Source organism: Chiloscyllium punctatum, chromosome 3, assembly GCF_047496795.1.
Source record: "Chiloscyllium punctatum isolate Juve2018m chromosome 3, sChiPun1.3, whole genome shotgun sequence".
In the NCBI taxonomy this organism is placed as follows: domain Eukaryota; kingdom Metazoa; phylum Chordata; class Chondrichthyes; order Orectolobiformes; family Hemiscylliidae; genus Chiloscyllium; species Chiloscyllium punctatum.
The window spans coordinates 75719380-75743615 of record NC_092741.1 but is presented as its reverse complement, the minus strand read 5'-3'; the positions used below and the strand labels follow the sequence as shown (position 1 = coordinate 75743615).

At 43.5% G+C, this 24236-nt stretch overlaps 1 protein-coding gene across 2 annotated transcripts in view; it reads left to right on the top strand.

Moving 5' to 3' along the window:
* pbk (PDZ binding kinase) overlaps window positions 1-24236 on the top strand; it is a 48541-nt gene that overhangs the window by 21919 nt on the left and 2386 nt on the right. The window contains exons 1-8 of one of the 2 annotated variants that reach the window (XM_072555261.1): window positions 5548-5697; window positions 7138-7238; window positions 9901-10018; window positions 11038-11137; window positions 12327-12469; window positions 13397-13566; window positions 18616-18745; window positions 23181-23342. In XM_072555261.1, coding sequence (XP_072411362.1) covers window positions 9949-10018; window positions 11038-11137; window positions 12327-12469; window positions 13397-13566; window positions 18616-18745; window positions 23181-23342 — 775 coding nt within the window. In that variant the 5' untranslated portion in view covers window positions 5548-5697; window positions 7138-7238; window positions 9901-9948. Of the gene's footprint in view, window positions 1-5547; window positions 5698-7137; window positions 7239-9900; window positions 10019-11037; window positions 11138-12326; window positions 12470-13396; window positions 13567-18615; window positions 18746-23180; window positions 23343-24236 lie in introns of those variants that run through there. The other variant, XM_072555255.1, reaches the window with a different exon arrangement.

Genomic DNA, 24236 nt, shown 5'->3' with positions numbered 1-24236 from the left:
CGTGTGTCTGCCTGTGTCGGAGTGGAGGGAGGGATTTGTGTGTCTGCCTGTGTCGGAGTGGCGGGAGGGGTGCGTGTGTCTGCCTGTGTCGGAGTGGCGGGAGGGGTGTGCATGTGCCTGCCTGTGTCGCAGTGGCGAGAGGGGTGTGCGTGTGTCTGCCTGTGTCGGAGTGGAGGGAGGGGTGCGTGTGTCTGCCTGTGTCGGAGTGGCGGGAGGGGTGCGTGTGTCTGCCTGTGTCGGAGTGGCGGGAGGGGTGCGTGTGTCTGCCTGTGTCGGAGTGGCGGGAGGGGTGTGCATGTGCCTGCCTGTGTCGGAGTGGCGGGAGGGGTGTGTGCGTCTGCCTGTGTGGGAGTGGGGCTGTGTGCGTCTGCCTGTGTCGGAGTGGCGGGAGGGGTGTGCATGTGCCTGCCTGTGTCGGAGTGGCATGAGGGGTGTGCGTCTGCCTGTGTTAGAGTGGCATGAGGGGTGTGTGCGTCTGCCTGTGTGGGAGTGGGGCTGTGTGCGTCTGCCTGTGTCGGAGTGGCGGGGCTGTGTGCGTCTGTCTGTGTCGGAGTGGCGGGAGGGATTTGTGTGTCTGCCTGTGTAGGAGTGGCGGGAGGGGGGTGCGTGTGTCTGCCTATGTCAGAGTGGCGGCAGGGGTGCGTGTGTCTGCCTGTGTCGGAGTGGCGGGAGGGATTTGTGTGTCTGCCTGTGTAGGAGTGGCGGGAGGGGTGTGCGTGTGTCTGCCTATGTCAGAGTGGCGGCAGGGGTGCGTGTGTCTGCCTGTGTCGAACTGGCGGCAGGGGTGTGCGCGTGTCTGCCTGTATTGCAGTGGCGGGAGGGGTGTGCGTGTGTCAGAGTGGCATGAGGGGTATGTGTCTGCCTGTGTCGGTGTGACGGGGCTGTGTGCGACTGCCTGTGTCGGAGTGACGGGGCTGTGTGCGTCTGCCTGTGTCGGAGTGGGCATGTGTCTGCCTGTGTCGAAGTGGTGGAGGTGTGAGTGTCTGCCTGTGTCGGAGTGGCGGGAGGAGTGTGTGCGTCTGCTTGTGTCGGAGTGGCATGAGGGGTGTGCGTCTGCCTGTGTCGGAGTGGCATGAGGGGTGTGTGCATCTGCCTGTGTGGGAGTGGGGCTGTGTGCGTCTGCCTGTGTCGGAGTGGCGGGAGGAGTGTGTGCGTCTGCTTGTGTCGGAGTGGCATGAGGGGTGTGTGTCTTCCTGTGTCGGAGTGGGCATGTGTCTGCCTGTGTCGAAGTGGTGGAGGTGTGAGTGTCTGCCTGTGTCGGAGTGGCGGGAGGGGTGTGCGTGTGTCTGCCTGTGTCGGAGTGGCGGGGCTGTGTGTCTCTGCCTGTGTCGGAGTGGCAGGGGGGATGTGCGTGTCTCTGCCTGTGTCGGAGTGGCGGGACGGGTGTGCGCGTGTCTGCCTGTGTCGGCGTGGCGGGGCTGTGTGTGTCTGCCTGTGTGGGCGTGGCGGGGCTGTGTGTGTCTGCCTGTGTCGGCGTGGCGGGGCTGTGTGTCTGCCTGTGTCGGAGTGGTGGGGCTGTGTGTGTCTGCCTGTGTCGGCGTGGCGGGAGGGGTGCGTGTGTCTGCCTGTATCGGAGTGGCGGGAGGGGTGCATGTGTCTGCCTGTGTCGCAGTGGCGGGAGGGGTGTGCATGTGTCGGAGTAGTGGGAAGTTGTGCATGTGTCAAAGTGGTGTAGGTGAGAATGTTTGCCTGTGTCGGAGTGCCAGGAGGGATTTGTGTGTCTGCCTGTGTCGGAGTGTCAGGAGGGATTTGTGTGTCTGCCCATGTCCGAGTGGCTGGAGGTTGTGCGTGTGTCTGCCTGTGTCGGAGTGGCGGGGCTGTGTGTGTCTGCCTGTGTCGGAGTGGAGCTGTGTGTGTCTTCCTGTGTCGGAGTGGCAGGAGGGGTGTGTGCGTCTGCCTGTGTCGGAGTGGCGGGAGGGATGTGTGTGTGTGTCTGCCTGTGTCGGAGTGGCAGGAGGGGTGTGTGTGTGTGTGTCTGCCTGTGTCGTAGTGGCAGGGTCAGGGGTATGCCTGTCTGTATCGGAGTGATGGGGGAATGGTGTGTGCTTGTCCGTGTCGGAGTGTGTGTGTGTGTGTGTCTGTCTGTCTGTCTGTGTCAGAGTGGGGGTTGGGGCATAGGTGGGGGTGGGTGTGTCTGGCTGTGTCAGAGTGGCGGCAGGGGTGCGTGTGTCTGCCTGTGTTGGAGTAGCGGCAGGGGTGTGCGTGTGTCTGCCTGTGTCGGAGTGGCGGGAGGGGTGCGTGTGTCTGCCTGTATTGCAGTGGCGGGAGGGGTGGTCATGTGTCGGAGTGGCATGAGGGGTATGTGTCTGCCTGTGTCGGTGTGGCGGGGCTGTGTGCGTCTGCCTGTGTCGGTGTGGCGGGGCTATGTGCGTCTGCCTGTGTAGGAGTGGGCATGTGTCTGCCTGTGTCGAAGTGGTGGAGGTGTGAGTGTCTGCCTGTGTCGGAGTGGCGAGAGGGATTTTTATGTCTGCCTGTGTGGGTGTGGGGCTGTGTGTGTCTGCCTGTGTCGGAGTGGCATGAGGGGTGTGCATCTGCCTGTGTCGGAGTGGCATGAGGGATGTGTGTGTCTGCCTGTATTGCAGTGGCGGGAGGGGTGCGCGTGTGTCGGAGTGGCATGAGGGGTGGCGTCTGCCTGTGTGGGAGTGGGGCTGTGTGCGTCTGCCTGTGTCGGAGTGGCATGAGGGGTGCGTGTGTCTGCCTGTGTCGGAGTGGCAGGAGAGGTGTGTGTCTGCCTGTGTTGGACTGGCAGGAGGTGTGTGTGTCTGCCTGTGTCGGAGTGGCGGGGCTGTGTGTGTGCCTGTGTCGGAGTGGGGCTGTGTGCGTCTGCCTGGGTGGGAGTGGCGGGGCTGTGTGCGTCTGCCTGTGTGGGAGTGGCATGCGGGCTGTGTGCGTCTGCCTGTGTGGGAGTGGGGCTGTGTGCGTCTGCCTGTGTCGGAGTGGCATGAGGGGTGTGTGCGTCTGCCTGTGTGGGAGTGGGGCTGTGTGCGTCTGCCTGTGTCGGAGTGGCATGAGGGGTGTGCGTGTGTCTGCCTGTGTCGGAGTGGAGGGAGGGATTTGTGTGTCTGCCTGTGTCGGAGTGGCGGGAGGGGTGCGTGTGTCTGCCTGTGTCGGAGTGGCGGGAGGGGTGTGCATGTGCCTGCCTGTGTCGCAGTGGCGAGAGGGGTGTGCGTGTGTCTGCCTGTGTCGGAGTGGAGGGAGGGGTGCGTGTGTCTGCCTGTGTCGGAGTGGCGGGAGGGGTGCGTGTGTCTGCCTGTGTCGGAGTGGCGGGAGGGGTGCGTGTGTCTGCCTGTGTCGGAGTGGCGGGAGGGGTGTGCATGTGCCTGCCTGTGTCGGAGTGGCGGGAGGGGTGTGTGCGTCTGCCTGTGTGGGAGTGGGGCTGTGTGCGTCTGCCTGTGTCGGAGTGGCATGAGGGGTGTGCGTCTGCCTGTGTTAGAGTGGCATGAGGGGTGTGTGCGTCTGCCTGTGTGGGAGTGGGGCTGTGTGCGTCTGCCTGTGTCGGAGTGGCGGGGCTGTGTGCGTCTGTCTGTGTCGGAGTGGCGGGAGGGATTTGTGTGTCTGCCTGTGTAGGAGTGGCGGGAGGGGGGTGCGTGTGTCTGCCTATGTCAGAGTGGCGGCAGGGGTGCGTGTGTCTGCCTGTGTCGGAGTGGCGGGAGGGATTTGTGTGTCTGCCTGTGTAGGAGTGGCGGGAGGGGTGTGCGTGTGTCTGCCTATGTCAGAGTGGCGGCAGGGGTGCGTGTGTCTGCCTGTGTCGAACTGGCGGCAGGGGTGTGCGCGTGTCTGCCTGTATTGCAGTGGCGGGAGGGGTGTGCGTGTGTCAGAGTGGCATGAGGGGTATGTGTCTGCCTGTGTCGGTGTGACGGGGCTGTGTGCGACTGCCTGTGTCGGAGTGACGGGGCTGTGTGCGTCTGCCTGTGTCGGAGTGGGCATGTGTCTGCCTGTGTCGAAGTGGTGGAGGTGTGAGTGTCTGCCTGTGTCGGAGTGGCGGGAGGAGTGTGTGCGTCTGCTTGTGTCGGAGTGGCATGAGGGGTGTGCGTCTGCCTGTGTCGGAGTGGCATGAGGGGTGTGTGCATCTGCCTGTGTGGGAGTGGGGCTGTGTGCGTCTGCCTGTGTCGGAGTGGCGGGAGGAGTGTGTGCGTCTGCTTGTGTCGGAGTGGCATGAGGGGTGTGTGTCTTCCTGTGTCGGAGTGGGCATGTGTCTGCCTGTGTCGAAGTGGTGGAGGTGTGAGTGTCTGCCTGTGTCGGAGTGGCGGGAGGGGTGTGCGTGTGTCTGCCTGTGTCGGAGTGGCGGGGCTGTGTGTCTCTGCCTGTGTCGGAGTGGCAGGGGGGATGTGCGTGTCTCTGCCTGTGTCGGAGTGGCGGGACGGGTGTGCGCGTGTCTGCCTGTGTCGGCGTGGCGGGGCTGTGTGTGTCTGCCTGTGTGGGCGTGGCGGGGCTGTGTGTGTCTGCCTGTGTCGGCGTGGCGGGGCTGTGTGTCTGCCTGTGTCGGAGTGGTGGGGCTGTGTGTGTCTGCCTGTGTCGGCGTGGCGGGAGGGGTGCGTGTGTCTGCCTGTATCGGAGTGGCGGGAGGGGTGCATGTGTCTGCCTGTGTCGCAGTGGCGGGAGGGGTGTGCATGTGTCGGAGTAGTGGGAAGTTGTGCATGTGTCAAAGTGGTGTAGGTGAGAATGTTTGCCTGTGTCGGAGTGCCAGGAGGGATTTGTGTGTCTGCCTGTGTCGGAGTGTCAGGAGGGATTTGTGTGTCTGCCCATGTCCGAGTGGCTGGAGGTTGTGCGTGTGTCTGCCTGTGTCGGAGTGGCGGGGCTGTGTGTGTCTGCCTGTGTCGGAGTGGAGCTGTGTGTGTCTTCCTGTGTCGGAGTGGCAGGAGGGGTGTGTGCGTCTGCCTGTGTCGGAGTGGCGGGAGGGATGTGTGTGTGTGTCTGCCTGTGTCGGAGTGGCAGGAGGGGTGTGTGTGTGTGTGTCTGCCTGTGTCGTAGTGGCAGGGTCAGGGGTATGCCTGTCTGTATCGGAGTGATGGGGGAATGGTGTGTGCTTGTCCGTGTCGGAGTGTGTGTGTGTGTGTGTCTGTCTGTCTGTCTGTGTCAGAGTGGGGGTTGGGGCATAGGTGGGGGTGGGTGTGTCTGGCTGTGTTGGAGTGGGTGGAGGGCTGTGTGCCTGTGTTCGAGTGGAGGGGTGTCTGTGTCTGCCTATGTTGGAATATGTATGTGTGTGGGTGTCCATGTCTGCCTATGTTTGAGTAGGGAGAGTGTCTGTGTCTGCTTATGTTGGAATATGTCTGTGTGCGAGTGTCTGTGACTGTCTCTATTGGAATGGGTTGTGAATGTGTGTTTGTCTGTCTCTGTTGGAGTAGGGGGACAAAGTGTGTCTCTGTGTGCATGGGTGGCCATGGCGCAGGTGTGGCTGGCGATGCAGTTTGCAGCATCTTGCACCTCAGCACCAATCCCATATCCTTTTCTGAGTTTTCCAGTTTACAGTGTACCTTGAGCAGGAAAGTGAGAGTGGAGTCTTGGCGGACAAGGGGTAAATGTAATTTTCCGCTTGGGCATGGTTAGGTTTCATCTACGGTGTTTAATATACACAACATTCAGCCAATCAGCGTTAGGTGTCAAGGTATTCGCACCCTTCAAAAATAAACTCAACAAGAGGGAGAAAATAATAACTAAGCACCACTCTAAGAAAGACCTCGGCCAGTTGGATCTAATGTGAGCTGAAGATAGTTGTGAGATGATAACAAAAACATTTTGCCTTTTTTTCTACTTGCCCATTAACTTTGTGGTTTCTAGATGTGGGTTTTTGATTGTCTTTAGACACTTAGTTTTGCTCCATTTAGAAAATACTCTGGATCTGATGGGTGACCTCTCACTTCACATTGAATTTCATTCATCTCATTTGCCCTCTGTGCAAATTTGTCAATGTCGCTTTATAATTGCTCCCATGTTTTACTGCTTTATTTACTGTACCACCTAAGTCGATATTCCCATCAAACATGCATGTATAAATGTTTTTCTTTATACATGTATAAATTTAATGCAAATCTGAGGCTGGAAATATTAATTTTAAACTGGAGACCCATTCTGCACAATTAAATGAAATTAAAGTGGTATTCTTCTTTAAAGTTGGGCAAGTTTATATAGAAACAGTTTTACTTAAAAGAAATTAAACTTTGAAACTGTTTAATACCTTTTAAAAAATATTATATTCTTCAGCAAAGCTATTACGGAGATTGCTGTTAATTTAACAAAAGGAATGGCAGTCATCACTGTAAATCGGATGCACTGCAGAGATTCACCAAAGATTCTCAGACAGCACCTTCCAAACCCATGACCATTTCCGTAAGGGCAGCAAATACATGGGAACACCACTACCTGTAAGTTCCCCTCCAAGACACTCACCATTCTGGCTTATATTGCTATTCCTTCACTGTTGCTGGGTCAAAGTCCTGTAAATCCTCCCATAATGGCATTGTGGATCAACTGACAGCAGGTGGACTGCAGTGCTTCAAGAAGACAGCTCACCACCTTCTCAAGGGCAACTAGGAATGGGCAATAAATGCTGGCCTGCCAGTGATACCAGAATCCCACAAATGAGTGGAAAAAAAGAGTCACGGCTAGTCAATTATGAATCAGTACAAGTTGATAGTTGATTTGAGCTGCTTTTCTATTAACTTTACAAAGACAGATCTTGTGCTTAATGTTCCTGTTGCTTTACTTGCATGCTAATTGCCAATTGCTACTAAGTTGATCGTGGCAAAGTCCTTTGGTAGTGTGATCATTTTGGTATTTGGGGATGTATTGCCAATCAAGTGAGCTGCTTTACCTTGGATGGTGTCAGAGCATTTTTGGAGCTGCACTGACCCAGACAAGTGGGAAGTATTTCCTCATACTTCTGACTTGTATCTTATAGATGGTGGTAAAGTTTTAGGAGTTAGGTGGTGAATTACTCGCAAGGTTCCTAGCCACTATCCTACTCTTGTAGCTGCAGTAATTATTGTGGCTAGTCAGCTTTCTGGTCAGTGGTAACCTCCACATTGTTAATAAGGCCATTGAATTTCAAGGGATGATGGATAGAGTGTCTTCTGTTAAAGATGGCATTAAAAATCTCTTGTTGCAAGATTATTAATTAACTTCTTTCTCATTGCACAGAAACAAATTTAAAGTAGCCGGTTTCCTACAAGGTTCCTCAACATACTTGTCTGAAAAAACAATCTTATACACACTTCAGGAGGTCACCTGCCACGTTGTTGGTAATGTGGTTTGTTCAATGTATATGAGGATTAAAGTCAGTAATAATTACTGTGGCATTCTTGTTGGATTCATCTTTAAATACCTGTTTACTGCCGACCCCTAACTTATCACTACTGTTGGTGTCCTAGAGGCTAATCTGACTGATGCTTTCTGCCCTTTGTTGTTTCTTCACTCCTGATTCTGCAGCTAGATATCCTGTGATAAATCCTTTCTCACTTTTGTGCCAGCTTAATCTTACACTAACAAAGCTATCCCACCTTTTTTTCCTTATGCCTGTCCTTCCTTCCAAAGCTTCAAAACGTTTTGGTGCAGAGAGATTGGGTGTCTTTGCGTATGAGTTACTGAAAACTAGTATACAGGTACAGCAGGTAATAAGGAGGGCAAATTGAATTTTGACATTTATTATTAATGGAATGGAGCATAAAAGTAGGGTGGTGCTGTCACAATGTATAAGGTGTTGATGAGACTGCCTCTTTGGTACTATGCACAGTTTTGGTCCTCTTTCTTGATGAAATTGCCTTAATTCCAGAGATGACAGGCTTTCGCATGAGCGATTGAGCAATATTAGCCTATAATTATTGCAGATAGATAAGGGGAGACCTAATTGAGGTATGTAAGATGCTAGAGGAAATTGATAGTGTTGACATTAAAAAGGATGCTTCCCCTTATGGGGCAATCTACAATTAGGTCATTGTTTTAGGCTTAGGGTGGGGTCAGATTTAAAAGTTGTGAGGAGAAGTGATTTCTCAAAGTGCATTGAATTGCTGGAATTCACTAGCCCAAAGTGTGGTGGATGCTGGAATACTGAATACCTTTGAGGAGGAGATAGACAGATTTTTAATTTGTAATGGGTTAAACAGTTGCAAGGAGTAGGCAGCAAAGTGGAGCTGAGGCCAAGATGAGATCAGCTGTGATCGGGTCAAATGACAGAGCAGGCCTAAGGGGCTGAATTAGCTGTTCCTCGCTTGTGGTGTTCTTATGTTCCTAAAGATTGAATATCCTTGGTTGTTCAGTTCTTAGCCTTGGTTACCTTGCAGCCTTATTTCTGGTATCGTAATCATAGCATACGTCCTTACAATTATTTATGCTGTTGCTTCAAACTTTAAATGTTTTCACACATATTTTGTACTGTGGCCCAATTTGCTACTAACCCTTATTTCCACTTTCTTTCATTTTTCTTTTCTGTTTTTCTATACTTCATTTCCATTTTTGTTTCTCTCCTTCTATCCCTCCACACAGGCTCTCATCCCTCAGCTATTCTATAAATACGTTTTATAACTCTAATGGCTCAGAACGTAAACAATTAAGAGTATGGATTCTCTGTCTTCCAGATTGTAAATTTTCGGGTACCTCTATTAAAATATAAGAAATAGGAGCAGCCCTGAATTAGTTGACCCCTTATGTCGTTCCACTATCCAATAAGGTCATGGCTGATTGTCGGCTTATCTCCAAATAAAGCTTCTACTTCTCTCTCAGTTAAAGAATTCAAGCAGCTGACACCAAAATGGGAGGTGTAGTGGACAGCGAAGAAGGTTACCTCAGATTACAACAGGATCTTAATCAGATAGGCCAATGGGCTGGGGAGTGGCAGATGGAGTTTAATTTAGAAAAATGTGAGGTGCTGCATTTTGCAAAGGCAAATCAGGGGAGGACTTATACACTTAATGGTAAGATCCTGGGGAGTGTTGCTGAACAGACCTTGGAGTGCAGGTTCACAGTTCCTTGAAAGTGGAGTCTCAGGTAGATAGGATAGTGAAGACGACATTTAGTATCCTTTCTTTATTGGTCAGAGCATTGAGTAGAGGAGTTGGGAGGTCATGTTGTGGCTGTACAGGACATTGGTTAGGCCACTGTTGGAATATTGTATGCAATTCTGGTCTCTCTCCTATGAGAAGGATGTTGTGAAACTTGAAAGGGTTCAGAAAAGGTTTGCAAGGATGTTGCCAGGGTTGGAGGGTTTGAGCTATAGGTAGAGGCTGTACAGGCTGGGGCTGTTTTCCCTGGAGCGTTGGAAGCTGAGGGGGGTAACCTTTTGAGGTTTATAAAATCATGACGGTAAATAGGGTGGGGTGGGGGAGTCCAGAAGTAGAGGCATAGGTTTAAGGTGAGAGGGGGACAAATTTAAAAGGGATCCAAAGGGCAACATTTTCATACAGAGGATGGTGCATGTATGGAATGAGGTGCCAGAGGATGTGGTGGGGGCTGGTACAATTACAGCATTTAAAATGGTACATGAATAGGAAGGGTTTACAGGGATCTGGGTCAAGTGCTCACAAATGGGACTAGATTAGTTTAGGATATCTGGTCGGCATGGATCAAAGGGTCTGTTTCCATGCTGTGCTACCGACTATCGTCAAAATTCCTCCCCACTACCTTGTTGTTCAATTATTTACGTTCATTAGTCCCATCTTTCAGACACACACACACCCCCCACTCAAAAGGTCAGGAACACATACCCCCCCATCTTTCATCAAGGACCTATTTGTCATGTTGCTCCTATAGTGTCATTTTCAACTCTTACAGGGCAAACAGATAATTGGGGTGGAGAGTGCAAGACAAACCTATCTAGTGATATTCCCAGTGATTTCTTCATTCAGATTTTGTACTATTAGAAATTTAAAACAGTAGCAAACAGCTTTCTAAATTCTTTTCCTTTTGAAGTATTTTGAAGGTGTGCAAATCCTGTTTTTGGGAAGCTTCTAGTTGGGAATGGAAAATATGGATAAACCTTGCCTTTTCAAATCTCCTTGCGAGCAGGAAAGTAAAAAGAAACAATCAGGTATGAGCTGACTGAATTGTGTAAAGTGGGATTTAGTCAAATTTATCTCTCTAGTTCTGAAGACACTCAAACTAGAGAAGACAGTGATATGTAAGTTATATAATCCTGTACAATCTAACTTTGAAGTTGTCAGCTGTGGTTCCATTATTATCTCAGTAAGAATTTAGTTGTTTCAAATTTCTTTCACGCATTTGAGCACAAAATTATAGGCCAGTTCTGCATTGTTGGAGGTGCTTAATTGATGTCTTATCGATGCTCTCAGGTGGATCTAAAAGACCCCATTTCATTGCACATCTTCAGCATCGAGCACTTAACCCTGCTGTCCTGGCCAGTATTTGCCCCTCATCAGTATTGCAATGCTGTCTGAGAGCTTTTCAGTGTTCAAATTGACTACTGCAGTAGCTACACTTCATAAAACAGACAGCTGGGAGTAAATTGTTTTTTGGATGTTCTGACATGGTTAAAATGTTCAAAGCAAATGAAAGCTGTTCTATTTAGAAGTCATTTTCAAATTCTTACTAAAATTGTGATAAAACTGAACTTTTAGTTTTTATATGGCTGAAATCAACTCACTAAAGCAGTTTCCAAAGTAGGTCGAGAATTATTTGGTTAAAAATCACACAACACCAGGTTATAGTCTAGCAGGTTTAATTGGAAGCACACTCGCTTTCGGAGCGACGCTCCTTCATCAGGTGATAGTCCAACACCAGCATCTCCAAATCATGAGAATTATTTGAGTTGTCGTGAGTTGCTATTTTCGGTATGTTTTAAATTAGTAGTCAATTTCTGTGGCTGAACAAAAGCAATTAGTTCCAGAATTTACAAAGTGCTTCTCAGAGATTACTCTTGATTTATTTTGTTGGTGCAAAGTAGTTTAAGTACTTAACAGGCACTTGCAATTAAATGTGCTTTTGATAAATATTATAGTAATGCACAATAAGTGTGAAATTTCAGTACAAGGTCTCAGATATACATAAATGAAATAAACTCTTTATAATCTCTATTTGAAATACTGACAGGTTCTTGGAATGAGAATCATAAATCTTTGGTCATTCCTGCTTCTCCCTTCATGAAGAAGTTAGGCTATGGCACTGGAGTTAATGTTTACCTCATGAAAAGGTTAGTCATTGAGTTTTGTGAAAGTTTTTGAACTGTGATCCTTGTGATTCACATCTGATTGCATTCTCCAAATGCAAGTTTATGATTCAGACACCAATAGTAGAAATAACTATTGTGGTCATACAATAGATTCATGCAACCTGGTTTCTTGTAGACCCAATGTTGTCAAGTTTAGTTTTTGTAGCTGTTGGACTTCTGAAAGTCTTGACAATTGTGTCCTTAAGGATCCTGTTCTTATTTTTTTTTGTTTTCTTTGTGCAATATAACTCAATGTCCAAAATGTATATTGAAAAGAATTCTTTCTCACACCAGACTTGATATAATTGCAGCTTTGATGGTTTGACTACTGAGCAGTTGTTACAAATGACTTAGATCATAGTTAAGTGATACTGCTTTGGTGCTTTATGAATAGCTTAAAAAGAATTCCAAACCTTGCAAAATGTCACTTGTTACTGTACCCTCACATGGAGTATTGTTTGTTGATCACATCGTATTTTTAAATTTTGAGATGCTTGGCCAATTTTCTATTAATTCCGTGAGCCTTGATAACTTCACATAAAATATCATTATTTAGTATGAAAATCTGGTACATAGTTTGTTCTTTTTCAATACCTTGGTTATCTTATTGCTATTTGTGATTTCCAAAATCAATTTGGGAGCTGTTGAGGCTAATACTGCCTGATTAAGTATTGGCAACGTAAGATGTGCTATGACTGTTTTCCCATCATGAGGCAGCTTAACGCTGCTGCCTCATATTGCTAGCGACCAGGTGTCGATTCCAGCTGTTGATGACTGTCTGTGTGGAGTTTGCACATTCTTCCTGTATCTGCACAGCTCTGGTTTCCTCCCACAATTCAAAGATGTGCGGGTTATAACCATGCTAAATTGACCCGTAGTGTTCAAGGATGTGTAGACTAGGTAGATTACCCATGGTAAAATGTGGGATTATGGTGATAGGGTGCAGGGTGGAATGCTCTACCGAGGGTCACTGCAGCCTTGATGGGCCGAATGGCCTCTATTTGTACTGTAGGGATTCTATGAAACTACTAAATCTGTGAAAACATATGGTATTCATAACATGAAAAAGATTTGTCCCTGCATGACTCCAGTATTATCACTGAATTGGAGTACAATAATGTAATTTCGTGATATTGCAGTCATGCTATTTTGCATAAAATATTGTTTTTAGATCCCCCACAGGCAAATCAAGTTCTCCATGGGCTGTGAAAAAAATTAATGCCAAGTGTAATACAGAGCAGCAAAATATTTACTTAAAGCGACTTCAGCAAGAAGCCAAACTGCTGAAAGATATTGAGCATCCAAATATTGTTGGTAGGTTTGTTTACATGTTTAATGTAGAAAAATCTGAGAAAGCACAATATGAACCTAAGTAATTTTTTTTTAAATTGACCATCACTCACTAGTATTTGTACCACATAGAAATTTGAATTATATAGTTCCTGTTAGTATTGCACATTGTACTTGTCTTTTCACACGTCTGTCTCAAAATAATACCAAAGTACATTCCTCCATTTGTATCAAACAGCACTGGCCTGATTGAATCTGAATCTGCACTGGATGTGATGCCTACAGTTTTAATTGGGTGAAGTGCTTCCACATCTATGCTTGGATTACTAACAAAAATTAGACTTTGTAGTGTCCAAAATATTATTCTTTTTCTTCTGGATGAGACTAACTGGAGATCCAATTTACGTAGTTAAATGGATGTTAACGAATTCATTCTAGAGAGAAGCAAGGAATTCTGATCCAGCTAAAATTCTTCTATCACTGCCATCGCAAACAACTTGAAATTGTTGAATAATTATTCAATTGGCCTGTCATGTGTGTGCCAGCTGTCTGCAAGAGTAGTTCACCTGATTCTACTACTCAGCTTTTTACCTGTAGCCTCATATTTCTTTCTCGAGATAATTATCAAATTCACCGTTGAAAGGCTTGATTGAACCTTTTCCCACAAAACACTCACTTCTGTTTGAAAAATATCTCTGGAACTGAATTTCTTCCTCAGCACAATTACGATTATGTGCAAACAATGGTTATGTTAGCTTTTGAATGGATATCCCATTGCTTGTTTTATACAGCTTCATCTTACCTAAATTCTAGTTTTAAAAAAAAACTGTGGCAACTAATGGAGTGGTTGCAGATGTAAACTTGCAGTTTTATTTTTTTAAAGTAAGGATTAGTCTCCTCTTTACACTTCTAAGAAACTAGCAGTTTTAACTTGATACCTTCTGTCTGCAGGGTACAGAGCTTTTACTAAAGCAAATGATGGTACTCAGTGTCTAGCTATGGAGTTTGGAGGAGAGAAGTCTTTGAATGATCTGATAGAAGAAAGGAAGGAAAATGGCAAAGAACCTTTTCCTGCTTCTACTATCCTGAAAGTAGCTCTGCATGTAGCTTATGGATTGAAGGTATTTTGTTAAATTTTTTTTGAGATATATGAATAATGTATTTGGCTAATATTTATTGCCCAGTTCCACTTTCTCTGGGGAAGATGATGAATTGCCTTTTTGAATTGCTACAGTTATGTGACATCATGTTAGGGAAGAAATTCCAAAATTTTGAACAAGTGACAGGGATGTAACATTGATGTTCTGGATGGGAGAAATAATTGTTATGGGGTTTGGAGGAAGAAAGTAAATGTGAAGGGATTTTAGGGTCTGGAGGGGAAGTAGAAAAAAGATGCAGAGGAAGAGTGAAACTGCAGCTGGAAAATAATTTTTAAAAGTCTGTCAACAAAGATAACTGGGAGTCAGGAAACATAGGATTTGTTACCTTTCAAATGAATATTCAATCTCTATACTCCATCTGCTTATATTCAGGCGCTACCAAATGAGGAATTATGTAATGAATGCTATTGTAATAAACACTGCATAAATAGTTAAATTTAATTCTAAGATTTAAGATCTGAGATGCATTAAATACAGCTATAACTGGCTAATTAAAATCTTTTATTTTTATGCATATACAATGGAAATTAATTATCTGTGATCTCAACAATCTACGGAAGGTGTTTACAGTAATGACCTTCCCTGTATAGGGGTATCAGTTATTTTGGGGAAGTCAAACCTTGGTGGCCAACCTATGCTTGTTGTCTTGTCCCAATTTAAATATTGGTGTCAAATAAATTGATACTTTTCTTGCGCAATGTGGCTTTAAGTTTCATAGTGAATTGAGAATTATTGTTGAATTCTAATATTCCTTCTATGCGGTTAAATGGGAATACTCCATCTATCAGAAATGTTGAAGCTGCACTCCTTGAGATGAGTGGAGTGTTTAATTGTATTACTTACTTGTTTTGTAGATGGTGTGCAGGTTTAGGGGTCTCGGGCAAGATATTTTGTTGATAATTCATAGCCCATTACCTGCTTTTGTAGCCAGATTATTTATCTGGCTAGTCCAGTTAATTTTCAGATGAATGGTGATTCCTCCAGGTGTGGATACTTGAGGACATAGACATAGTTATATTGTTGAACATCGAGGGGAGATAGTTATATTTTTCATTTGTTTGGGATAGTCATTGCCTTGTACTTACGACTGCATAAATTTTATTGACCAACTGTCACTCCAAGCCTGAATGTCCAGATTTTGATGCAAGTGGGTATGGAGTATTTGTTTCATTATAAAGAGTTGGGACTGGAACTGGCAACACGGCAGCAATTAACAGCTCCGCTTTGACCTTAAGGACCAAATTCAATGAAGCAATTTGAAGCTATCTCTGTCTGGGATACTACCCTGAGAAACCTCTGCAGTGATCTTATCGAGCTGAGATGATTGGTCTCCAACAGTAACAGATCTCTTCCTTTACTTTAGGTATAACTCCAAATAGTTGAGAGTTTGTCTCTTTTTCAATTTTTTTTAGATTAGTTTTACAAAGGCTCATTAATGCTGCCAGTCATTATCATCCCACATCCAGTGTACTGGTTAAAGTACTAGAGCATTTATTTGAGAGAATAATTTTGTGGCCAGTTCTCGGCACCAGTTTGTAGGTGGCATGTCAAGACCTTGCATAAGTGTAGGGTTCACTACGATGGTAAATCCACATAGTTTCTTCCACAACCCCCTGCCCTCCCATATTACATTATTGAATGCCTACTCTTTCACCATACTGTTGCAATTTTTTTTCCTTTTCAAATACTTACTCAATTTCCTTTTGAAAGTTTATCTTTTAATCTACTTCCTTTTGGACAGTGCATTTGGGAATACACTATTTCTTTATTACACCACCGATTATCTTAAATGTGTGCCTTTAGTTACTCATCTGCTGTCACTGGAAACTGTTTCTCCTTACTTACTACGTAAAAGCTGTTAGCACTTCTGTGTTTGCCCATTTCACAAATCTGTGCTTCTGAGGCTCATTCCTTTTCTCATTGTTAACAATCTTTCCAAGTTTCATGGCAGCATCAAACTGTGCAATTATGCCCCAGTTGCTGAATGTGTATCAAGTGGAACGTTAGGTTAACTGCATCCCTTGGATATGTCGTCATGTACCTCCTTCCAACTTGTAAAGTAATTGTCACTGCTATTCTCCAACTTCTCACTTTCCCACTTTTATACTCATGCCGCATGCTCTTGAATATCATGGGCTTCTGTTTTGCTATTCTGTGGTAACTTATCAAATTATTTTTCAAGTTCATATGAACAATAGTGGTGTTGAAGGCACAATTTGCACAGGCAAAAATAGAGACATCAGGAGAAATGATCGATCAGAGCTGAATGTCTGGCTGCCAATCGTTCAGTGAGGAATACACAAGAGATTAAAGTTTAAGGAAGTGCAAAGTTTTAGGAGGGGTGAAATTAAACAGTTGAAATCAATGAGTTTGCTCATGGAAAAGGTGCTGCCAGAAATAAATGTCCACACCATGACAAAATTATTGTAAAACTCCAGCTGCTGCTGCAGTTATGTTTTACAGGATGAAATGCTGCCACCTGTAGCTAGTCTGATCCCCTTGTTCTAGTTCAAAATTACATGCTTGGTTTTTCCAGATTATTTTAAAACTTAAGCAATTATTAAAATAAATATTCAGGAAGGCTCACTGCTATCATCGTGTGGTACTTGTGCATACCTAATAAATCAAATCTTAGCCAATTTACACATTTTTCAGAACAAATTTATGTTTTAAAATAAGGACTAGCTAATGTAAGCTGTTATAATACCAGCTGATATTATTACGAGGTAAGTCAATCTCAGATTAAAACTTTGCTTGATAGGGTTTTATCTTTGTTTTGATAAAGTGCTCTTTCACTGAAACATAAACATTCGATGCTGTACATTTGAGTTTGACAATAAAACAGAAGCTTTCTAATGCAAATGATGTGAAGATAGAATAGAATAAACCAATCTATTTTGGTATAACACAAATTTAATAGACAATAAAATGCAATCCTATTAACTGTAACAGTATCAATTGCAATAGCCTTTTAAAGTATTCTCACCAGAGAGAATTTTCTCCTGTTTCACATCTATGGAGCTTAGTTTAACTTGGGTTCAATTCCTATCTTGAGAATCTGTTAGTCTTGCATCTTTGTGCAATTTAGATTTCCTCAGTCTTAAATAATCCTTCCAGGGTTTGGTCTGCAAGTTTTAAACTAACCTCCTTGCACTGAGGTAACCAATTTCTTAACGTCTTAAAACTCAGAAGCAACTGTTTTACACATCTAGCTTCAACCAAGGTGTCTGCAAACTTCTCCAAACTGAAACTTTTTTTTCCTCTCTCAAGGTGTGTGTGTTTCTGTTGAGTACAAAAAAACCCAGAACTTTCTATCTGAAAAACTAGTGCACAACACTCTTTGCTTCATTTGCTTGTAAACTCTCTCAATGTAAACAAAACCATGTTATTCTTCAGGAATTGTCTCTAATAGTTTGTTTTAAAAGAAAACACCAGCTGTAGAAATATTTGCAAGTTAAACATAAAATCCCTTCAGACGTCGAAACCCTTCTGTCACTAGCTCAATATTCATATATCCAAAATAAATGATATTAAAATTTATTTAAATCATACATCTTAAATTACAGTTACAATCTTGCTTTTCTAAAATAAAAATCCTTTTTTGAATTAAGGTTGCTGATGTTATTGAGTAAATGAATGCTATACTAATATATCCTTTCGTGACTAAGCTGATTAAAGTGTCAAGACATAGATGAGAGTATGTCTTCAATTAGATTAATGGACAAAATGTTACTGATAGTATTTGAAAAGTCTATAGGGTTGTTGTGTCACAGTGGTAGTGACTCTAACTTTGAGCCAGAAGATCTCTGTTTAAGGTCTCCCACAGCTCAGGAAATCTGGAATAACATCTCTGAACAGATTGATAGGAAAGTATAAAATATCTGTCTTAATATTGGACAAAGTACTGGATTTCATAAAATTCACAATTCTGTCCCAGACTCTGGCATTATAAATATTGTAATCATAATATAATGATTAAAACTATTTTATGAAACATGCAATTCCAGTTTAGTCTTAAGTCAGTGTTATCCATTCATTTTTAGCTTCCTAATTCATTTTTGTGTTCTCCGCAATGACCTTTTGCCAGTGCAGTTTAAAAATACTGCTGACATGTCCAGGAGCAGTTCCCAGTTAATTATCTGTTTTGTAAATTATTACTCAACTTGCTCATCCCTTCCTTTACGAATACTATTGTCAAACCATTTCATTACCATTTATCAATTGTTCTGCATTTTTCATTGTATGTATTTTTCTAACACAGCCACTTGCAAAAATAATGTGCTTTTGCTCCACTTCAAGATGATTGACTGCTATGTCATACAGCTGCTGTGTGTTTAGTTCAGGTACCTTTGCAGGTCTGCCCATTTCATGAGGTGGATGAGGTTAACATTTAATAATTTTGATTTTTTTCTTGTTAATATGTTGCATCATCTTTCTTCCTACAGCCTTGCATGTCTTAGCGTCTCTCGCCCGTAGGTGTTCAAAGTTTGGGAGAAGATTTGTAGCTCGGGTGCTCGTTGTTGTGGTTCTGTTTGCCGAGCTGGGAATTTGTGTTGTAGATGTTTCGTCCCCTGTCTAGGTGACATCCCCAGTGCTTGGGAGCCTCCTGTGAAGCGCTTCTGTGATGTTTCCTCCGGCATTTATAGTGGTTTGTCTCTGCTGCTTCCGGTTGTCAGTTCTAGCTGTACGCTGCAGTGGCTGGTATATTGGGTCCAGGTCGATGTGTTTGTTGATAGAATCTGTGGATGAGTGCCATGCCTCTAGGAATAAGCCTTGCATATTGGCAATTTATTAAAATACTTCATTTTAAAAAGAATAAACATTGAGATTTCTGTGTTCAGTAGCAAGATCAAAGGTTTTGTTTCAAAAGTAGTTTACTTCATGGAGAATTCTCAACCTTCGCCTGTTTTTATTTCACTAGCAACATTTTAATACTACATTTTTACACTGATAAGTGCATTTCTGCAGAATTATTACTCTTAAATACTTATTTACTTTTGAAACTTTCAGTATCTGCATAATGAGAAAAGACTCTTGCATGGAGATATCAAATCTTGTAATATCGTCATTAAAGGAGATTTTCAGACCATTAAGATCTGTGATGTTGGTGTTTCACTCAAATTAGATGAAAACATGCAAGGTATGTGACAGTTCCCTTATCAACATTGGTAGAAATAAATTAGCAGGATGGACTAATTATTTTTCTTGTCCGACTCCTCCACTACCACAACAGTGTATGAATTTTAAAGGCAGCTGATATTGCCAATTATAAATATTAGACTGTATCAAAAGCCAGTCTGCAAGGCTCCTTGAATTAACACGTGAAGAATTAATTTTACTGTAAAAGACCATATTGTGCAGAGTTGTAAAAAATAACAAAAGGTGTATCATGTGCTGCTTAAAATCTTACAACATTCTGCAAGGGCAAAGATGTAAAATTTGCTATCATTTTTTCAAAGAACCTTGTTCAGATACAAAATAAAAACCGAAAGCACTGTGGACACTGTAAATCAGAAACAAAAACAGAGGCTGCTGAAAAAGTTCAACAGGTCTGGCAGCTCCTGTGCAGAGAAATCAAAGTTAATGTTTCAGGTCCGGTGACCCTTCCTCAGAACTGCTGAGCTTTTCCAGCAATCTCTGTTGTTGTTCGAATACAGTTATGTTCAGAAAGTAGAATTATTCAGATTGTCTGAATGCTGCTCTGCAGCCAAAGTCACTTTCCACACAAGCTATTGGTACTGGAGGTTCTCCCTTGATCAGGTATGGCTGGTCATATTCTCTCTGGGAATAGTGATGTTGATTCAAATTTTTCCTTTAAGAATCTGAGGTGATGAGGTCTTCCAGTAGGTTGAGAGAGATTTTGGAGAAAGGGAAAGCAAAGGTTTGATACTCTAGACAGTTTCTTTGACTATTCAAATCCAATATATTTTACTCCGGAAATTGGGTATGTGACATCTCTTTAAAAGTGTTGTAGATTTGATTACTCCATTTAAGCAGCTCGCAATCTTTGGAAATGCGATATTTTTCTGCTGCTGTAACCATGTCCTTTTGATTTGAAAGATCACTTTCAGTCAATAATATTCTAAATCAGTGAATCAATACATCCATCCAATTACATAAGTTAATGTCATTAATAAAATGATTCATCAGGAGTTTTTCATCACAATGACATTTTTGTTAAATGTGGCAAATTTTAATACTTGTCTAGTTGCATCTTTTCTCCTATTTTCAAATTTTGTGTTCTTAATGCAATCATGTATTTTCACGTAATTTAAAGTGAAGTCACATGGTGTGCAGGGTGTTCTAGCTAGGTGAATAAAGAACTGGTTGAGCAACAGGAGACAGAGTAATATTTGAATGGAGAAAGGTGACCAGTGGTATTCCACAGGGGTCAGTGTTTGGGCCATTGTTGTTTGTGATATACATAAATGATCTGGAAGAGGGCACTGTTGGTATGATTAGTAGGTTTGCAGATGAAACGAAGATTGGTGGAGTAGCAGAAAGGGTAGGGGACTGTCAAAGAATACAGGAGAATATAGATAGACTGGAAAGTTGAATGGCGAAGTTGCAGATGGAGTTCAATCCAGGCAAAGGTGAGGTGATGCATTTTGGGAAGTCTAATTCTAGGCCAAATTACATAGTAAACGGAAGAGCCTTTGGAAAAGTTGATGAGCAGAGAGATCTGGGAGTTCAGGTCCATTGTACCCTGCTGCACAGGTGGATGCAGTGATCAAGAAGGCACATGGTATGCTTGCTTTCATCAGATGGGTTATTGAGTATAAGAGTTGGCAGGTCATGTTAAAATTGTACATGATATTAGTTCTGCCACATTTAGAATACTGTGTTCAGTTCTGGTCGTTGCATTACCAAAAGGATGTGGACGTTTTTTTAAGAGAGTGCAGAGGTTTACGAGGATGTTGCCTGGTATAGAAGGTGCTAGCTATGAAGAGAGGTTGAGTCGGTTAGGATTCTTTTCATTAGAAAAAAGTTGATTGAGGGGGGACCTGATTGATGTCTACAAAATCATGAAGGGTATAGACAGCATAAGTAGAGATAAGCTTTTTCCCAAGGTGAAGGATTCAATAATGAGATCACGCTTTCAAGGTGAGAGGTGAAAAGTTTAAGGGAGATACACGTGGCAAGTACTTTCCACAGAGGGTGGTAGGTGCCTGGAACGCATTGCCAGCAGAGGTAGTAGACACAGGCACGGTAGATTCACTTAAGATGCGCTGGACAGATGCATGAGTAGGTGGGGAGCAGAGGCACACAGATGCTTAGGAATTGGGCAATGGGTTTAGACAGTGGATTTGGATCGGCTCAGGCTTGGAGGGCTGAAGGGCCTGTTCCTGGACTGTAAATTTTTTTTGTTCTTTGATCAAACCATTTTGATTTTATGGTGCTTGCAGGAACAGTACACTGCATGTAAATTGTATTAAATTATTGATATTAAGTTTTGAGAAGATATTTAGCTCAGGTTTAGGTTCTGGATGTAGGTTTGCTTGCTGAGCTGGATGGTTCATTTTCCGGCATTTCGTCACCATACTAGGAAACATCTTCAGTGAGCCTCCGGCCGAAGCACTGCGGGTGTTTCCTGCTTTATATTTATATGTTTGGGTTTCCTTGGGTTGGTGATGTCACTTCCTGTTCTTTTTTAGATTAGATTAGATTCCCTACAGTGTGGAAACAGGCCCTTTGGCCCAACTCATCCAGACCGACCCTCCGAAGAGTAACCCACCCAGACCCATTCCCCCTAACTAATGCACCTACCTCTATGGGCAATTTAGCATGACCAATTCACCTAACCTGCACATCTTTGGAGTGTGGGAGAACACCAGAGGAAACCCACGCAGACACGGGGAGAATGTGCAAACTCCACACAGTCGCCCGAGGCTAGAATCTAACCCGGGTCCCTGGCGCTATGAGGCAGCAGTGCTAATCACTGAGCCACTGTGTCGCCCCGCCCCAAGATGGGATCCAAGTCAATGTGTTTGTTGATAGAGTTCAAGTTGGAATACCATGCTTCTAGGAATTCTCGTGCATGTCTCTGTTTGGCTTGTCCTTGGATAGATGTGTTGTCCCCAGTTGAAGTGGTGTCCTTCCTCATCCATATGTAAGGATACTAGTGAGAGAGGGTCATGTCATTTTGTGGCTAGTTGATGTTCATGTATCCTGGTGGCTAGTTTTCTGCCTGTTTGTCCAATGTAGTGTTAGTTACAGTCCTTGCACGGTATTTTGTAAATGACATTAGTTTTGCTTATTGTCTGTGTAGGGTCTTTTAAGTTCATTAGCTGCTGTTTTAGTGTGTTGGTGGGTTTGTGCGCTATCTGATACCAGGAAGGACACCACTTTGAAGTATGGTGACAAAATGTCTGAAAATGAACCTTCCAGCTCAGCAAGCAAACCTACATCCATTATTGCTATTCTTCAACTCTGATATTATTTAGTTATCTTCATTATCTATGAAGACCAAGGCAAATTTTGAACAGCTTGGACTTGAGGGAGTTCCTAGTATTTGCAATTAATTTCAAAATTAATAGATCTTGTAAAGAAAAGAGCTGATGTGTTTGGGTTTTCATGCTCAATATTGTGCTTGAACGCTGTCAATCTTTGGAAACTGCTATTTGTCACCTTTAAAGTTTATTCTGCCTAATAATAAAAAAGCTTGGACAGATTGACTATCTTTTGTGAGTGTTAGTCATTAGCGGGGTTCCTGAAGCAGCATTTGTTTTGAACATAATTTTGCTCTTCCCCGGTTTCAAAATATATTGACTTAATAGAAAGGAATGTTCTGTCATCTGTTAGTATTTTTGGTCTGTAGGGTGTTTGTTTTAAGTTGGCTTAAATACAAATGCATATTCAGTTTATAGTTCATCTGAAAGTGCTTGTGTTAAAATGGTGAGGATATCCCCAACCACGAGAATATGCTGAAGGGGAAAAAGACTGCTTGTGCACAAGAAAACTTAGCTAATTAGGTGGAACTAAGCTATCTCTTTAATGTCTCACAAGTGTTGTCTCCACTATACCCAATCTATTCTAAAAACTGTGAATGTTGTAAATTGGAGACAAAAGTACAAATTGCCGGAAAAGCTCAGGAGATCTGGCAGCAGCTGTGAAGAGAAATCAGAGTTAGCATTTTGGGTCGATTGACTCTTCCTCAGAACTGTAGTGTAAAAATAGTGTAAGGTGTTCTGAGGGTCACTTTACCCAAAATGCTAACTCTGATCTCTCTCCACCAATGTTGCCAGATCTGCTGAGCTTTGTCAGCAATTTCTATTTTTGAGGCTATTCCATGCATTTGATCACGTTTAGTGTATGCCCACATTCTACTGTTATTCTTTAGCTCGAAAGTGTTCCAAACACTTATTTTCTAAGGTGTTAACTTTGTTTTTAGTGTTTCCCCCTCAGTTTTCAGTTTTTACTCAACTCAGTCCTGTTAATATGGGATAAGCATTGATTGCTGTTCCTTCTGTCAGGCTCTGGTGCTGGAATATTCTTTAAAGTGTTGCTAACAGTTTTAAGGTAAAGATTTATATAATTCCCCCATCCACAGTGTAATTTTAAGATTTATTTTCCAGTAAGTGATCCTAAAGTATCATACATTGGAACTGAACCATGGAAACCAAAAGAAGCTCTGGAAGAAAATGGCCTAATTACAGACAAATCAGACATCTTCGCTTATGGCCTTACATTATGGGAAATGATGACTCTTTCTATGCCTCATATAAATATTTCTGAAGGTAAGCTTGCACTTTTCTGGATTTCCATATAATTCTTTAATGATGTGGCTATTTCACTGAATGGATCTGCGAATTAGTATATATAGTTTTCTGTGACTTTTCATTTATTAAACTGAGTGAATGGACAGAAAATCATGGACTGTTTCTATTATTCCTTGTGTTCCATCCGTTGGGACTTGCGAATTAACCACATCAATATCATGACCAACAGCTAAACTGTATGTATATATGAACCAAAAATGAATTGGTCACTCAGCCCTTCAAGCCTGCTCAATCTTTCAATATGATCACGGCTGATCTCCTTTCAATCTTGACTCGACAACTTTGCATAGTTCCAGTCATCTTTCAACCCTTGGTAATCACCACTTCCTTAAACATACTTAAAGATTATACATTTGAGGATTGTCATTTGAGGAACGGAATTAGAGTTTCCAGAGAAATTCTTTCTCTCTCGAATAGGCGACTCTTTGTACTTAAAGTGTGAACCCTAGTTTTAGATTCTCCCCCGAGAGTAACATCCTTTCCATATATGTCCAGTCAAGTTTCTTCTGGATCTTTTTAGTTTCAATTACATCACCTCCAATTCTTCCAGAGGATACTAGCTTAAATCTGTCAAGCCTTTGCTCAACACAATCTGCTTGTTCCAGGTATTAGATTGGTAAACCTCCTCTGAATTGCTTCTGATACATTGACATCCTTTTGTAAGTATGGTGATCAGTACTCCAGATCTGGTCTCACCAGTGTCCTGATCTACTAGGATTTTCAGAAGGCCTTTGACAAGGTGGTGTACTAGTGTCTGCTAAATAAGAGCCCATGGTGCATAGGGCAAGGTGATATAGAGAATTGGGGCTGACTGGCATAAGGCAGAAAATTGGGTTTAAGTGGTATTTTTCA